Raw genomic sequence first — 16,761 nt, forward strand, 5'->3', positions numbered from 1 at the left:
ATGATTTTATAGTCTTAGATCCATTGACTTTTCAATGGATGCATTGGGGTCCCTTGAAAAATATAATTTTAAATCGATCTCATTGATTGGGCTCGGTGCGCCTCGTCTACTGACCTTCTGTTGTGCCACGCGTGGACTCCGCCTCCTCCGAATTCTGTTAAATGCAACTCCGACGGTAGTTATCGGGAGGAGGAGCAGCGCATGGGGGGATGTGGTGTTATTCGTGACCACCTGAGTCGTTGGGTAGCGGGTTGCTACTCAGGTACAGTGGCAGGGAATGCGTTTAGAGCAGAGGCCAAGGCGCTGGTGGAGGTACTCGAACTGGCTTGGAACAGAGGATTGCGCAGACTAATTTGTGATGTTGACTGTGACAATTTAGTGAAAATTCTGGAGGATGCTGGAGCAATTCAACTTCACTCTGAATTTCAGGTTCTTTTTCCTATTATCCAGCTTTTGGCACGAGACTGGCATGTGAGGATTAATAGTGTGCACCGTGATAGCAATGCCGTGGCGGATCTGTTAGCTAGGAGAGGTGTTGTCGCTAGTACTTCTGGGGTTTGGATTCTTGACAGTCCAGACCATGATGTTGAGTACATTCTGTTGAAGGACTCTCTTTCTATTCCGTAGTCTTTTTTATTTTGTCTTGTAATTTTCCGATGCAGCAAAAAAAAATTATCATCAATTTTGCTTAGTCACCCTCCCACATATCATTTTACTTATCCTAGTCATCATTATTTTTTACCGAACGTGGTTTTTATTCAATGTTCTCCTTTCATCTCCCCCCTTCAGCATCTTCATCTTCCTCCTCCCACCCACCATCATATGCTTTCTCATCTTGTTGTAAGGAGCTGAGAAAGACAAATGCTTCTTCCCCCTCCCCAACTTACCTCCCCTTCCTCTCCACAAACCCGCATCAATAACACCATAGCCGCAGAACATTGACCCAATTCAAATTCCTAACTTCATTTCCTCCAATTTCATTGCCTCACGGTAGCACATACTTAGTGTGTTAGTAAACAAAGTTTTCAAACTTTAAATCAAAGAGGTTTTTATAAACACAATTCAACCTCCTTCACATGTTATCTTTGTGCATTTCAACCTATCAACTAGTCTTGCCCCACTTTTCTTTCAAATTTATGTAACGTTTCTCGTGTCTCAAGTTCATAACTATATTTGTGATTCAGCTTATAAAAAAAGTATATTTGTGATTCCACACATATAATTGAGCCTTACGCAATATAATTGAATGGTAATTTAACATTTAGGGTGCCTTCGATTAGAATTCAAGATAGGGGTTTATCCAAATTGACAGGAAGAGAAGTGCATCTTGTGAACATAGATAGCTTGCGAAAGAGCTAATAACAAAGAAGTCGTATTGGACCTGGAGGGCAACATCAGAAAAAGTCTCATCTTGGCCATTTCTTCATGTTAGAAAAATTTGGGGATAGAAGTTCTTTAAGGATGAAGCAATGTAACATCCCTTTTGCCCTTAATTTTCTTAATTGTACTTATTATGTGTGTTATACTTAACTAGTACTTTTACCCGTGCGATGCACGGGGATACTCTAATCTTTGTTTATAGCGTGTAATTTATTAAAATCTACGATTTTTGTTACGTTTTTAAGAAAAGTATTATGAATTAAAAAAAAGTCTTAATAGTATTTTTGGTCTCTCATTTATCACGGTTTGACAGTTCTGGTCCCTCAAGGAATATATTAGCTTACAATGTCCCTCACGTTTACTAACTGTTGTAGTTTTGATTTTTTGTCAACTTTCATCCAATATTTTTAAGGGTTTTTAATTAAGAAATAATTAAAAATAAGGTTTGAAAAACAATTTTATGTTTTCTAATAACAATTTTATGGTTTCTACTTTTTTTTAATTGATGTTTTAATCAAAAACCGTAAAAAATTGGACTGAAGTTGACGGAAAACCAAATTACAACAATTAGTAAACATGAGGGATGTTGTAGGCTAATAAATTTCATGAGAGACTAAAACTGCCAAATCATGATAAGTGATGGACCAAAAGTGTTCTTAAACCTTAAAAAGTAAAATAAAATTTAGATATAATTTTTTTTATTAAATGTGTGTGATTTATTTTGTAGATGCGTAATAATTATATTTATTTGTGTTTTTTTACTTATTTAAATATTAATTGCATTATTTACTTTGATTTTTAACATAACAATTTATTACAAAGATTTGAAGTAATATATGAGCTAATAAAAAACATTGGGTAAATTCTTATTATTTTTCACTCTCTGGACTGATTTATTTTTTCATACCCCCTCTGATCTAAAATATAAGTTAATTCTTATTATTTTTCACTCCTGACTGATTTATTTTCTCATACTTTCTTAGCGTGCGAATTCAAATCTTAGGTTTGTGACTCTTCCCTCAGTGAACTCTTCACTTTCCCCTCAATGAAATCTTCCAGAAGTATTTTATGAATCACCCAAAAAGTGTATTTATTTAGTATTTCATTTTCTTCTTTTAGTCGTGATATTTTCTTATGTGGGGACAACATAGATATATGGTTGTCACATCATAAATTGCTCAATTAAGGATTCTTAATCAATCAAAAAACTATTAGCCTTCTATAAAATGGAAGTAAGGATTATCAATTATTGGTTTAGTTTAACATGCATTGCCCGCCCTTTAAAAAAAAAATTATTATAAGACAAAGTTGAAATAGCCTTATTGATCTAAAAGAGAAATTTCATGTTATTGATTTCAACTTCTTCATAAAAGTTCAACAGATAGAAAATAAACACAATAATAATCCCATAATTAAACATAAAACAACATATACTTGAGGCATCACATCAAATCTCCTTTACAAACTCCATGCGTTTGCACCAAAAAATATTCATCCTGATCCTATTTTGACATCATTCTTCTTTGTGCTTAGTATCTTACATGGAGCATCTTCACTCACATGTACGTGCAGGGTTTCCAAATTAAACGATGAATTCTGCAATTTTAAATCGTAAGAACTATACAAAGTGCAGAATGAAAACACTTTTATATCTAAAATTAATAGCTTAAAGTTATGATTTCTCAAACATAATTTTTTTAGTTACGCCTAAAGGGCTAAAGGATCAGTCAAGAACCAATTACCTCATGTTAGAAGATGTAAGTGCTTGATTGCAGATTTGTCAAGCTCACCATGGTTCTACATCAAGCAAATAAGATCTAGATTAAAACTAAGAAGTTTTTCTTTTTCTTTTCCCTTGTACTTACCATGGGTTGAGGTTCCCCCAAAAGTGTCCTCAATACAATTTTTGCTTACCAAAAAAAAAAGATGAGATCAAAGAAAATTGAGTGCAAATTAAAAGAATAGAGAAGTGAAGTGGATCATTACTTTTGTTAGGACGTGCAAAATCACAAAAGTGATGGAACCTTTGGAGACATCCATGAGAGAAAATCAAAGAAAATATGATTTGAGATTTTAAAAGTTGAGATAAAATTTTACTCTATTGACTGTGTATCTGTGTGCATAGCTCTCTCTACATATAAGGACGTGTGTATTCTAATTCTAATTTTATGCTTTTGCTAGTGTAATTGCTAACAGTGACAATTTAGTAGTGTGATGTGATCTAAAGTCTATTTTTAAATAATGATTATTTTGTGTTCTTATTTTAAACTGTAAATTATGGAAGTTGATTTTTCAAAGTAGTTCAAAGTAAAAAAAATATAATTATATGGGTACAAAGATATATTTTGATTTTATTATTATGTTTAGGTAATAAATCTTATTAAAATCATGTATCTATATTATTATTATTATTATTAATATTATGTTTAGTAATCTATTATAGGTTGTAAATCAGTTCTGCCAAATTTCTAAGTGTTACAAAAAAATAATCAGTTTTGCCTAATGCTAAAATCACAAATCATGTGCTATAATTAGCGTTATTTATATTGACGTTTCATTTTTTTTATAGTTTTAGAAAATATAAAATGAAATATAGAACCATTTTCTTTTCTATATTAAAAATAAGATTAAGCAAAAAATATTGTTTCATTGCTAAAGAACAAACTGAAATTTGGGTATCAAATTCCCTTAATATAATAATAATGATGATGAGTTTTAAATTCTTTTAAATTTCAGTTATTCTCAAATTTCATGGCTAGTATAATGTGTCCTTAAATTTTGAAACTGATATCAATTCCTAATAACTAAAGAGTATTTAAACAAACACAATAATTCTCCACTAATATCATGCTCGTATAACTCATTTATTATTAATGTTTAATAATAGCCTCACACTAATTTTTTTGAAAGTAATAGCCTCACACTATTATTAGGTTTAATGAGAATTATAATTGTAGTCTCCATAGGATAGCTCAAGTGGTAGGAGCTGGAGACATATAGGTTGGGTAAGGGTGGCCTAAAAAACGATTTATGGCGGGTGCAATTTATCTTTCTAATGTAAAAAAAAAAATTATAATTGTAACAGACTAACAGTTATGGAAGGTTTTAATATGGTAATCAAAGTCATAATAATATCTGTAATTCAAATTCTGTCATAAACTTGGTTAAAGTTAATTTAATTTTCCTCTTTAATTAAAAGTAACTGTTAAATAACTACAATTGAAAACATTTAACTGAAATGAATGCCTAATAACTTTTTTTTACAGGCAAATGTTAGTTGTTTTGTTAGTAAATTAGTTCCTTCGCCAGGATTTGAACCCTAGCCCTTCACCCTACGAATCTCTTCATTTCTCTTAGCTCAGCCTTCCCCCGAATGCCTAATAACTAACCACTAAATTGTATTTAATTTCTATGTTAAATGATTGATAGTGCAAATACATTACCACCCCCCACTTGCATAGAATAGATATTGCAGTTAAACCAAAAAAAACAGTAGATGATTGATATAAAACTCTAGTCATGTGCACTCATCTACCACGCCATGAAATAAATTGCTGCACCTAAAACTTTTATAAATGAAGACTAATCGGATAATTACAAACTCTCAAGCTGAAGTTCATTTATTTAGGAGACGATAGCATTAGCATTAGCATCATCTTCATCAACATCTCTTGTTTCACAGAACATGAAATGACTTAGAATTTTTCTTTTTTTGATAAGCATGTTTTTTTTTTTGGATAAGCCATATTGATATATTAGTAAAGGCACAAGGGGTGCCACCCAAGGTACAAAGAAAGAAAAGAGAAAAGAGAAAGGAGAAAGTACAAACAAAAGCCATAAACAGATGAGTGTTACAAAAACAGAGGAAACAGGGGAAAACTAAATGGGATCAGCTTTAAAACTAAAGCCCCCTAAAGCATCCCTTCAAATTAGATACTTGCTGTCAAGTTGTTCTGCCTTTGCTCTAAAATTTTCAGCACCGAATGTCCCCAATCATAATCAGGCCCTTGCACATAAAGCCAATTCAATCCCAATATCACAATAGTACAGGTATGTATCAAACCGATTGGAGGCATAGGATAGGTTGCGAAAGCCATTCATACATTGAAAAGTGGAAGTCCTTTCCCTTTGCAGATAACCATTGACAAACCTTAAGCTGTGCTTTATCAAAGATTGAGTCCTCTTGCAGCAACCCTCCATTGAAAACAATCCAATTCCTATGTTCCCACAAAGCCCAAGCCATTGCAAACTAAATCAGTCTAAATCTGTCATTTTGTTTGGACTTGAGGCCAGGCCATACATGCTGTAGAAAATGATCCCTGCGGCTTACAGGTGGTGCTCCAAGCCATCGTTGATAGTGCTCCAAGCCATCGTGAACATTTTGCCCAAAGGTTGACAGCAACAATGCATCTAGTGAAGAGATGGTTTGTCATCTCAGTAGTCTGTGAACATAACAAGCATGTAGCAGCAGGTTCATCTTTGAGAATCCTTCTTTTCAGCAGATTTTCTTTTGTTGGCAAGCGATCCAGCATCATCCTCCAAACAAAAATACTGATGCTTGAAGGAATGCCATGTCCACATATCAGTTTAAAGATCGGATCAGCACCTTCGGTTAGGGGTCTCTTAATCAGTTTATAAGCTGATTGCACAGAACACATCCTTCCTGGTTCTGGTTGCCATATCCAAGAGTCAAGAACCCCTCCCCGCAATTGAAATTCATTGATGAGGTTCTGAAGTTCTCCTACCATATTAGTTTTCCTCTCGCTCAGTGAAAAGCCAAAAAGCTCTCTACTGTTGCATTTTTCTGAATTGAAAGATGAAAAAGCTTATGGAAAGTAGATTTCAGCATTCCACTTCCTATCCATTCCTCTTTCCAGAAAAGCTTATGGCCACAATTGTTACTGCACATGCAAATTGAAATGAAGGTCCCCCAGGTTGCAAATGCAATGGATGACAATAAAGGTGTCTCACCTTTTCCAAAACCAACTCAACACAAAATTAAAGTGAGGATGTAAAAGAATAGACAACTTTATTAGATTATACTCAACAGAAAAATAAGTTCATTTTAATAAAAGATATCACCACATCATAGGATAGAGATTACAATAAATAATCGTAGTGCATTCAAAACTCTCCTCTCCTCTCCTCTATTAGGGCCTGAACCATTTTCAACTTTGCCATTTCCTGCAGCTTTTTCTTGAAACAATAAAGAAAGACCCACAGATTCCATGGAGGTTCATCCTAGTGCAGTAGTGCACAAAGCTTGGGCCACCAATAGTGAAGTACATTTTTCTCGTGGTCCATGGCAAAGGTTTCAGGGCCAACTGATGAAAATAAGTCAAGCAAACACAAAATTTTTATTACTTCAAAATTTAGTTTGTTTGACTCATAAGCTATATGAAAAAAGTGAAGTGTTGTCAAAAACCCCCCCTTTAACTCACCTAAAAGTCAGACGGGAAGCTTTATAACTGATTCCTTGCCTCTTTAGTAATCACAGTGTATTCTAGATTAATTTCTCCAAGAGAGCCGTGACGGAGCCCTAACACAAAATACATGCCAAAAAAACAGAAAATAAAGCAACCTTTCAGGAACCCAGTTACTCAGTGAACAATCTCCAAATTATCTAAATGTAGAATTGACTATGATCATTCTATCATCCAATTTGGCCCTTAAGGCATCACCAATCTGTCCAACAATCTCACGTCTTTTGGGGGCCAGAATCTGCAAGAACATTATATGAGTGAAGTGAATCATTTAGTTTCCAACAGTACCTAAATGTAGTACTGACTATGGCAATTCTATCATTTTAGAAAGCAAGTACACAGCAAAAAAATCCTCACCAAACAAAATAATTTTAAAAGGTGAAACTAAACAGAAAAAATACATATTTTAAGCCTTCATCATTCTCACCCAAAGAAGGGAAATCAATGCCCCAACAGAAAGACAGCACAACCAAGAGATGTTATCGGCGATGACACTGAATGAAAAAGCGGTGCCGTTAGGAGAGGTGCTTCTACGAAAATGGCAAGGAAAACCAAAAATCACAATGCCAGGAAAAGGAAAACGAAAAAGAGCTATAACCGTGAAACGAAACCAAAAATACATATTCTAAACCTTCTTCATACTCACCGAAAGCCCGGATTACAGACACGGAGCAAATCCTAATCACTGCGGAAGCCTTGATTTCTTTGTGCGAATCCTGACTGCCAAGCGGACATGGAGATTTCCCTTGTCAATCCTGATTGCAGCAGAGCCCTAATGCGAATGAAGACATGAAATTCTTTGAGGAAGGCTGAATGGTTTTTAATAGCTTTCAATTTCGAAACCCAAATGCGTTTCAGATGAACAGAAACTGCTCAAAGAAGATGAAAAGAAACGGAAAATGAACGTCAGAAAGGTAAGGTGAAACGTTTCAGATGGAATGGAATGGAATGGAATGGGAAGAGTGAAACTCATGAATTTATTTATTTTTAAAGAAAAACTGCTGCAATTTAAAACTCAAATCCTGTGAATCAACGGTTCCGAATCAATCTAAATGAAATAAATTGATTTTTTACAAAATTACCCATGCCCAACTTTCATAGCTTTTGGATTTATTTGATGAACGACTGATTTACCCCAAGGTTGAAGAAACTCTCCTTTTATATATAGTATAGATAGATAGATAGATAGATAGATAGATATAGATTGTTGTAAATATCAAGTAAACACATAAATTATATTCATAATATAATATTTTGTGACTAATTCCAATTATACTATGGTAGCGTTTGGAAACTGAACAGAACGAAACGGAACATAATAGAATAAAACAGAACATAACATGATAATAATGTTCTATACATTGTGTTTGGCGAACACAACACATACAAAACAAGATCATATGATTAATTACATATATACCCCTATCATATTTACAAGTTATTCACGCAAACCTAAACTAAACTAGTGTAATATTGCATTAGCGATCAGTAAGAAGTCGATAATATATGTTGCAAGAAGAAAATTGAATCGAATTAAAAAATGGAGCAAATACTTTGTGCAGAAAAATTGAAATACAGTTGAAGAAAAGAAATTGGGAGAGACGGATTTGAGAGAAGTGTAGGAAAAAAGGACAGATGAAAGAAAAAAACTAGGGGTAATTTTGTATTTTAGTATAGTGTTCTGTTATGTTCTCTTCCTTTCACCCTTTTTAAAAGAATCAAAGTGTCTCGTTCCTGGAACATTTTGTCCTGTTTTATTTCCTCTAAAAAACATGACAAACACGAAACAGAACCAGTATGTCCCGTTCTGTTCCTTTCTCACCTGTCTACCAAACGCTACCTATATGTCATTTTGTGCTAAGAATTATTCTTCAATAAAATTTGAAACTTTCAAATTATAGAGCTATAAATTATTTTATGAGCTTCATGATATTTCTGGTATTAATATAAGTATAAAAATATATTTATAGTAATTCTATAAAGACCATTGATCTCCATTAATTATATTCCTCATACCTAAAACATTTCTTCATAATAAATGACATTTTACTCAGGTAAATTATTTTAAAGTACTACAAAAGCATCACACTGACTGAATGGTTGAGTCTCCGGTCCAAGCTCCGGGGAAGGCTCCGGCGGGAGGCCGGAATGGTGAGAGAAGATCGTTTCGAGACATGGTACTTGGCCCGAGGGCTTCAGAGGACAGGGCATCAAAAGTGGATCTGATTGCCCACAAGTTGGTTCGCATTGAACTGAGTGAAGATGCAAGGCAGCCACCCAAGGTGTTTGCGGCGGATTCAGTCATAGAGAACCTGAGCAAGCCTTGGAAGCAAGCCTTGGTGGTGAAACTCATCGGGAAGAACCTAGGCTACAGCTTAATGAAGAGCAAGCTGCACAGCTTATGGAAACCGTCTGGCGGGTTTGACATCATGATGATAGACCATGGGTTTTATATGGTGAAATTTGATAAGGAGGAGGATCGCGAGAAGGTCCTTCACGGTGGTCCGTGGATGATTTTTGACCACTGTGTCGCTGTAGCACAGTGGAGCCCCGAGTTTGTGCCGTCAACAACGGCTACTCTTAAGTCAATGGTCTGGTTGAGGTTCCCGGGCCTGAATCCAGCGTTCTATGAGGAGAGCTTCCTCTTGGCTTTAGCGGCGGTGATAGGGAAGCCCGTCAAGATCGATGGTGCCACCTTGGATATGCACAGGGGGAGGTATGCACGAGTGTGTGTGGAAATCGAGCTTAGTAAGCCAGCCACAACAAAGATCTGGTTTAGAGAACAACTGATTGAGGTGCAGTACGAAGGAATGCACGTGATATGCGAACATTGTGGATGTTTTGGCCATCTAGGGCGCAACTGTTTGGATCCGGCGAAGGGGAACCTGAGGACCCTGAACGATGGCGGCGCTGCAGCTAAACCTAATCTTGCACAGGTTGAGGGGGCGACAGTTACGCCGCTGGAACGTAACTCTCTTCCAATCATGCAGGATTCACGCAATGATTGGATACCAGTTAAAAGGAAAAATTCAAAAAATAAGAAGCATATCAAGGAGAGATTTGCGGGCCCCAGGGATCTGCCATTGAATTCTATAAAGAGCAATAACTCAGGTGCTGTTAAGAACGCACAAGCTGACGCGGCAAGTGAGAAAGCTAATGCAAGCGTGGGCCACAAGTCACCGAGTCCTCCACCGCTTACGCCTCTGAAACGGCGCCGAGGGCCTGGTGGTGTCGCGGTTGTAACGGCTGGAGGTCCCCAAGCAAGAATAGGAACTAATACTCCTTCTAGTAAGGCGAGGCAAGGGGCACGCTCCTTCAACCGTGAGAAAAACAAGGATAACAAGTTGCCACAAGGGTTTGTGTTCGCTGCAGCGGATGGGAGGAAAACTCAGGGTACTGCTCCGTGTACTATCCAGCGGGAGCTGCAATTTGGTACAGGAGAGCTTCATGAAGAAGGGGAAGTCGTGATGGAGGGTAGCTAGGGGGGTGAACCTCCAGATACCACAACCATGTGAAGAGGGATGCTACCCTCACTTACATGCACCAATCGTGTCCAATGACTGTGTTCAGAGATTTTAATGTGGTGTCCTGGAACATCAGAGGTGCGGCAAGTGTAGGGGTGAAACGACACTTGAGGGGGCTGCTTTCACGGCATAGACCCTCTCTTGTGTTTATTTTGGAGACACACACTCAATTCTGTACAGTACGGAAGTTTTGGGAGAATGTAGACTACAAACCAGTACACATTGTGGAAGCGCGAGGCCATGCAGGCGGTATTTGGTGCCTTAGTCCAGTGCATAGTCCTTACACTTTTACAGTAATTGATTTTTGTGACCAAGCAATCACGGTGGTGGTGGAGGGGGCTGTAGGTAGTTGGGTTTGTTCTGGGGTTTATGCTAGCCCTATCCCTTCTTCGAGGGGTGGTTGCTGGAATCATCTTCAGAATCTCCGCCGTCAGATTGTGCGGCCTTGGATGATGGTAGGCGATTTCAATGAAGCTTTACTGAGCTCAGATCAGCGTGGAGGGACTTTTACACAAGCAAGAGCTGACCGGTTTCATGAGTTTATTCAGAATTGTGCAATGATCCCTCTTCACACAGTAGGTCTACGGTACACCTGGGTGCGGCGGGTGAGGGGTAGGGTTGCCATGAGCAAAAAGCTCGATTGGTGTTTGGGGGACCACGATTGGAGTGTCCGCTTCACTGAGGCAGTTGCAGAGAATTTACCCAGGTTTCACTCGGATCATTCGCCAGTCCTAGTGCGTTGTGGAGGTTTTCCGGTGAGCCCAGGGGAGCGCCCGTTCCGTTTTGAAGCTGCTTGGACTACTCATCCTGAGTATACAAGCGTGGTGGAGAGGGCGTGGTGCGGGGGGTCTATGCATTTGAAGTTACAACAGGTCCAGCAACAATCGGTGGATTTCAACCAGAATGTCTTTGGCCATATTACCAAGCGAAAGAGGATTTTGGAGGCACGTATAAAAGGCATTCAGTGTAGATTGGAGACGGTTGACTCCGCTTCTTTGTCTATTCTCCATAACAAACTCCAACGAGAACTAGATGAGGTCCTATCCCAGGAAGAGCTGCTGTGGTTTCAGAAATCCAGAGAGCAACATGCACTCTTTGGAGGAAGGAACACAAAATATTTTCATGCTCAAGCTTTGATCCGTAGGCGGAAAAATAAAATTCATAGTCTGATGCTCCCGTCTGGGGAGGTGTGCTCTGAGGACCAGACTTTGCAGCGGGAAGCCATTCGTTTCTTCAAGGACCTTTTTTGCTCCACTGAAGCTGTAACGCAGCTTGACACGTCGGCGTTCATGTGTCCTAAGTTGGGGCAGGTTCATGCGGCAAGACTTGTAGCGGAGGTTACTAAAGAGGAGGTGTGGGAGGCGGTCTCTACTATGGGTCCGTATAAAGCTCCCGGTCCCGATGGGTTTCAAGCGGTTTTTTTCAAAACTTACTGGCATATTTTGGGAGACGATGTTTGGCAGTTGGTCCGTAATGCTTTTACTTCGGGCAGTTTTGATCCAGTGATGTCTGAGACTCTAGTTGCTCTAATTCCTAAGGTGGATGTGCCTAAGTCTTTCCGGGAGCTTCGCCCTATTAGTTTGTGTAATGTGCTTTACAAAATAATTACTAAAGTGCTTGTTCTTCGCTTACGACCGTGTCTTCAAGAGATTGTGGGGCCTCTTCAAAGTAGTTTTATCCCGGGCCGTGGCACAACGGATAATGCCATTATTCTACAGGAGGTGGTGAATTTCATGCGGATGAAATCGAAACGGAGCAAGAATGTAATTTTTAAGCTTGATCTTGAAAAAGCTTATGATAGAGTAGATTGGAAGTTTTTGGAGGAGACTTTGAACGAGTTTGGTTTCCCACCGTTGACCGTTGCTCTCATCATGTTTAGTGTCTCTTCCTCATCGCTGTCACTTATTTGGAATGGGGCGCGTTTACCTTCCTTCCGGGCTAGTCGAGGTCTTCGTCAAGGTGATCCTCTTTCCCCTTACCTTTTTGTGCTTTGTATGGAGAGGTTGGCTCATATGATTCAGCATGAGGTCGAGGGGAATCGCTGGAAACCAGTGACTATCTCTAGGGGAGGTCCGGGGATCTCTCATTTGTTCTTTGCGGATGATGTTCTGTTGTTTGCGAAAGCGGAAGTTGAGCAAGTTCGGGTAGTTCACCAAGTGTTGGAGCGGTTTTGTGGAGCTTCAGGTTTAAAAATCAATGTTGGTAAATCTAGAGCCATGGCGTCTTGGTGTGTGGATACGGCGCTGAAAAATAGGATGGTAGCTCTTACCTCTATCCCTTTCACAGAACATTTTGGAAAGTACTTGGGGTTTCCAATTTACACTGGCCGGGCAAGGAAGGAGGATTTTCAGTTTGTGGTGGATCGTGTTGCTTCCCGGCTAGCAACATGGAAGGTTAATTTACTGAATAAACCTGCTCGTGTCACTTTGGCAAGATCAGTTTTGACGGCAATTCCAGTATATGTGATGCAACTAAATTGGCTCCCTCAATCGGTCTGTAATAGTTTGGATGCGGTGGTTCGAAGGTTTGTTTGGGGTAATGCTCATGGTAACGGGGTTAGCATGGTGGCTTGGAGGAAGCTTACACAACCGCGTAGGAGAGGAGGGTTGGGGATTCGCTCGGCTCGCATGAGTAATGTTGCACTGCTTGGAAAACAGTTGTGGAACCTAGTTCAGCGAACAGATAAGTTTTGGGTCAGAACGGTGGCTGCTCGGTACTCTGCTGGACCTGGTATTTTCTCAACTGGTGTCCTGGCGGGGTCTGCGTTCTGGAAGGCGATGTTGCGAATCAGAACCATCTTGCGCGATGGGTTTTCTCTCCGAATTGGCAGCGGACGCTCCTCGTTTTGGTATGCGGAGTGGTCTCCCTTTGGACGCTTGTGTGATTACGTCCCTTTTGTTGATGTGCATGATTTAGAGGTTTCGTTGGGAGATGTTTTTTCCTCGGGGTCGTTCAATGCTGATTATTTGTATACCGCGCTCCCTGCTGAAGTAAAGGAGTTTCTGGGACAGTGCAAGAATGTGGTGTGTGATGAGGAGGAAAGGGATTGCTTAATTTGGGAGCAGAATGTGGATGGTGACTATACCGTGAAAGCAGGATATCAGTGGTTGTTGGACCGGGAGGATAACCCAGTTTCCATCATGCAGCCGTGGCGCAAGGTGTGGCAGCTCCCAGTTCCTGAGAATATTCGGTTTTTTGTGTGGCAAGCTCTCCATAACGCTGTACCCACCATGGTTGAGCTCGCGCATAGGAATCTCGTGACGTCTAGCTTGTGTCAGCGATGTAAGTCTGCGCCAGAAACTCTTCTGCATTGTCTTAGGGATTGTCCGCTGGCGAAGAAGATTTGGTTTGCGATTGGCTTCGTGCTTCCGGTGGGATTCTTCTCACACGCAACTGTGGAAGAGTGGGTTGAGAGTTTCCAAGGTTTTGGGTTGACTGTCATGTTGGCTACAACTTGGGTTATTTGGAAGCAGAGATGTCGGTTTTGCTTTAATGGAGAATTGCAGATTGGCCATCGGGTGGTGCGCGAGGTTCACGCATTGTGGGAAGTGATTGCTCGCGTCTACCCTCCGTCTGCGTCGACTCCTCAGCTTCGCCTGGTGCGGTGGCAGCCTCCTCAGGATGGTTTTGTGGCCTTAAACACTGACGGCAGCTCGTTGGGTAACCCAGGTGCGTCTGGGTTTGGTGGGGTTGTGCGCACTAGCAGCGGTGTGTGGAGGGTAGGATTTGCTGGGTACATTGGCGTAACAGATTGTCTTCATGCGGAGCTCTTGGCTCTGTTTCATGGTCTTCATGTGTGCTGGCAGAGGGGCTTCCGCCGGGTTGAGGTGTTCACGGACTCTATGGTGGCCCTGAAATTGGTAACCGGGGAGCACTCTATATACCATAGGTATGGGGCGATAATTGGCTGCGTGAAACAGATGCTGCAGCAGGCTTGGGAGGTGCGTTGTAGTCATCTGTTGCGGGAAGGGAATGCTGTAGCGGACTTCATGGCGAAGCTGGGAGTAGGCATGCAGGATGATTTGGTGGTGTTTGAGGATCCGCCACCAGGGGTTGCTCCTCTTCTGCGTGCGGATTGCATGGGCACTTGGCATTGTAGGGAGTAGGAGGTTTTTTTTTTGCTTTTCTTTGTTTCCTGTTTAAGCTCTTGTTACCAAAAAAAAGTACTAAGGAGGTGTTTGTTTAAGGTTATGAAATCTTCGAGAGTATTGAAACTGCGAATGATACTCTCACATTTATTACAAGGTAAAACAAAATCATATTCGTGTGCATCAAAGTATCAATTATTATAAAGAATGAAATAATTGCCCACTTTGCTTTCACTTCAATCCAATCAAATAGGTTGAAAATCTTATATTCTTATGGGAGAAAAATTTATTTTGGACATAACTTCCCAACTTTTGTTCATTCTTATCTATTTTTCTATTTTCTTAATTTTTAAATTAAATTAAATCTAAAAACATTTCATGAAACACTACAGATTTACCAAATATATTTATAAATGTTTATAAATGAGATTAAAAATAAAGTAAGAATCACAAACCAATGGCCTTGGGGACCAAACCTATAAAACATGTAAATATACTATTTAAATATTATTATATTGAGAAAAAAATTAATCTCACATGCAAAGTGTCACACAGTTTTTTATGTACACGGTTTCATCCCCCTCAATAGGGGTACCTATGCAATAACTTTATTTACTATTTTTTTGGTATATTTTTCTAATTTACTATGGATCCATAATCATTATTCCATGCATTTCATTTTGTTCTTTGTATATAAATATGATATATGAGTAAAACGCACAACAAAAAATAAAGGTAAATTCCGAATTTGAGAGGTCCTTAGAACTTGTAGCAAAGGATAACACTCACAAACAAAAACTATTCTCCTTGTAGAAAAGAAAAAAGTAGGTGTCGTTTTGGTTTTAAATGGATGCCTTAGAATTGGAGTTTAGTTATAATTTATGTTTCGTTGATAATGTAGATATGTGTCAGCAAACACACTATGCGATTGGTTGCATAAACAATGACACAATAACAAAAATGTATCCTGAAGTTATTATCCAATAGGTTAAGGCTCTTGAGAGCTTATGAAATCCAAATTGAAAAAAAAAAATCATTTCTTTGCAACACATGAGGTAAATAACTAAATATTGTTGATTAATCATGGATGCATAAACCATTAAAAAACCACACAAACTGAAACTTTATTTATACAACCAAAATCAGTACACTTTGAAACTAAAGAGACAAGATTTTGGAAGTAGCTAGGAAATAATCATGTGAGCCTAAGCTGCACATGATGAATTATTTGCATGTATGAAACAAAGATGTGAAGACTACTAGACCATAATGACTTAATATTGTGTCTTCACATTCACACCGCAAAAGCACTAAAAACATAAATCATAAAACTAAATTGGGAGAGATCATGCATGCCCCTAAGAGCATTGCTAAGAAGTACATCATTACTTTTTCCAAAGTTATGGGTTGGGCCAAAATGATCCATTTTGGGGATTAGCATCTCCAAATGTCATTGTCTCATTCCCATAATTACCATTGATCAAATCCACATACCACTGTCTCTGAATGGCGTCAGCATTATTCATGGCAAGCCCATGGACATCATCCACTAGAGTCATTTCTTCGGTCTTGGCTACTGTAAGTGCTGGTGCCATTTGGGGTTGGATTGGACTTGGAGCGGCTAAGATTGAAGAACGACCCTGGTGAATCACAGTGTTGTTCATTTTTTCCAACATTCGGTCGACCTCCTTCAGGTTATGATCAATCACCCACGCAAGATCATTCAAATCATTCGTGGTCATGTTGGGCAGGACCTTCCCCGCATTGATGCACCGAAACATGTGCAAATTCATCTCTTTCTCCCTGTTTTCCTTCTTCTGTTTTGCCATTTGGTCTTTTGCCTTCAAGATCATTTGTTTTAGGAAAGTCTCTTGGTTCATCATCTTTTTGCTCTGCTCCAATTCAGGCATTGTCTTCAACCTTTCCAACACATTTTGAACCCCCCACTGGGAAGGCCAAACCTCAGGTTGAGGATCGAATGGGCTATAAATTATAGCACATGCTTCAATTCCACAAAGGGTGGTTAGTTCATCCACCTTCTTCATCAAACCCTTCTTCCTTTTCTTGTATGTTGCCTTCCTTGCGGAGTCATTGACTATGAATGCAAGTTTCACCTTTCTCCTGGTCATGGTGCTGACCAGAAAAAATGACAAAGAGGAAAATTGAAAAAAAAAATTATTTGTTGTGATTTTTTCATCATAAACGACCATGTATATATAGAGGCCAAGTTGTCATGTCTTGTTTGACTTGTGATGATATTCACTAAAAGCGCCAACTAGCTTGGTG

At 39.1% G+C, this 16,761-nt stretch overlaps 3 protein-coding genes and 1 long non-coding RNA gene across 5 annotated transcripts; 2 read left to right on the forward strand and 2 right to left on the reverse strand.

Annotated features, from left to right (window-relative positions):
• Nucleotides 1-201: 201 nt before the first annotated feature.
• LOC130724830 (uncharacterized) lies at nt 202-627 on the forward strand. Its single transcript, XM_057576102.1, has one exon. The coding sequence runs from the start codon at nt 202-204 to the stop codon at nt 625-627; it is 426 nt and encodes a 141-aa protein (XP_057432085.1).
• A 5,765-nt stretch (nt 628-6,392) lies between these two features.
• LOC130725871 (uncharacterized) lies at nt 6,393-7,830 on the reverse strand. Of its 2 annotated transcripts, none has more exons than XR_009014632.1 (4): nt 7,510-7,830; nt 7,291-7,393; nt 6,822-7,101; nt 6,393-6,704 (listed from the first exon to the last, which is right to left on the reverse strand). It is a non-coding gene; the product is annotated as an uncharacterized LOC130725871 (long non-coding RNA). The 2 variants fall into 2 exon arrangements; XR_009014631.1 differs by having other exon boundaries at nt 7,291-7,357; nt 7,510-7,829.
• A 1,207-nt stretch (nt 7,831-9,037) lies between these two features.
• On the forward strand, nt 9,038-10,345 carry LOC130724831 (uncharacterized). The gene has a single exon (XM_057576103.1). The coding sequence runs from the start codon at nt 9,038-9,040 to the stop codon at nt 10,343-10,345; it is 1,308 nt and encodes a 435-aa protein (XP_057432086.1).
• Nucleotides 10,346-15,610: 5,265 nt separating this feature from the next.
• LOC130726597 (agamous-like MADS-box protein AGL80) lies at nt 15,611-16,629 on the reverse strand. The gene has a single exon (XM_057577899.1). The coding sequence runs from the start codon at nt 16,602-16,604 to the stop codon at nt 15,876-15,878; it is 729 nt and encodes a 242-aa protein (XP_057433882.1). The 5' UTR covers nt 16,605-16,629; the 3' UTR covers nt 15,611-15,875.
• Between the last annotated feature and the right edge of the window lie 132 nt (nt 16,630-16,761).

Source organism: Lotus japonicus, chromosome 6 (genome assembly GCF_012489685.1).
Source record: "Lotus japonicus ecotype B-129 chromosome 6, LjGifu_v1.2".
In the NCBI taxonomy this organism is placed as follows: domain Eukaryota; kingdom Viridiplantae; phylum Streptophyta; class Magnoliopsida; order Fabales; family Fabaceae; genus Lotus; species Lotus japonicus.

What these genes read in the sequence shown, in the direction of transcription:
- LOC130724830 (XM_057576102.1), top strand. Translation starts at nt 202, where the DNA reads ATGGGGGGATGTGGTGTTATTCGTGACCACCTGAGTCGTTGGGTAGCG.
- LOC130724831 (XM_057576103.1), top strand. Translation starts at nt 9,038, where the DNA reads ATGGTACTTGGCCCGAGGGCTTCAGAGGACAGGGCATCAAAAGTGGAT.
- LOC130726597 (XM_057577899.1), bottom strand. Translation starts at nt 16,604, where the DNA reads ATGACCAGGAGAAAGGTGAAACTTGCATTCATAGTCAATGACTCCGCA.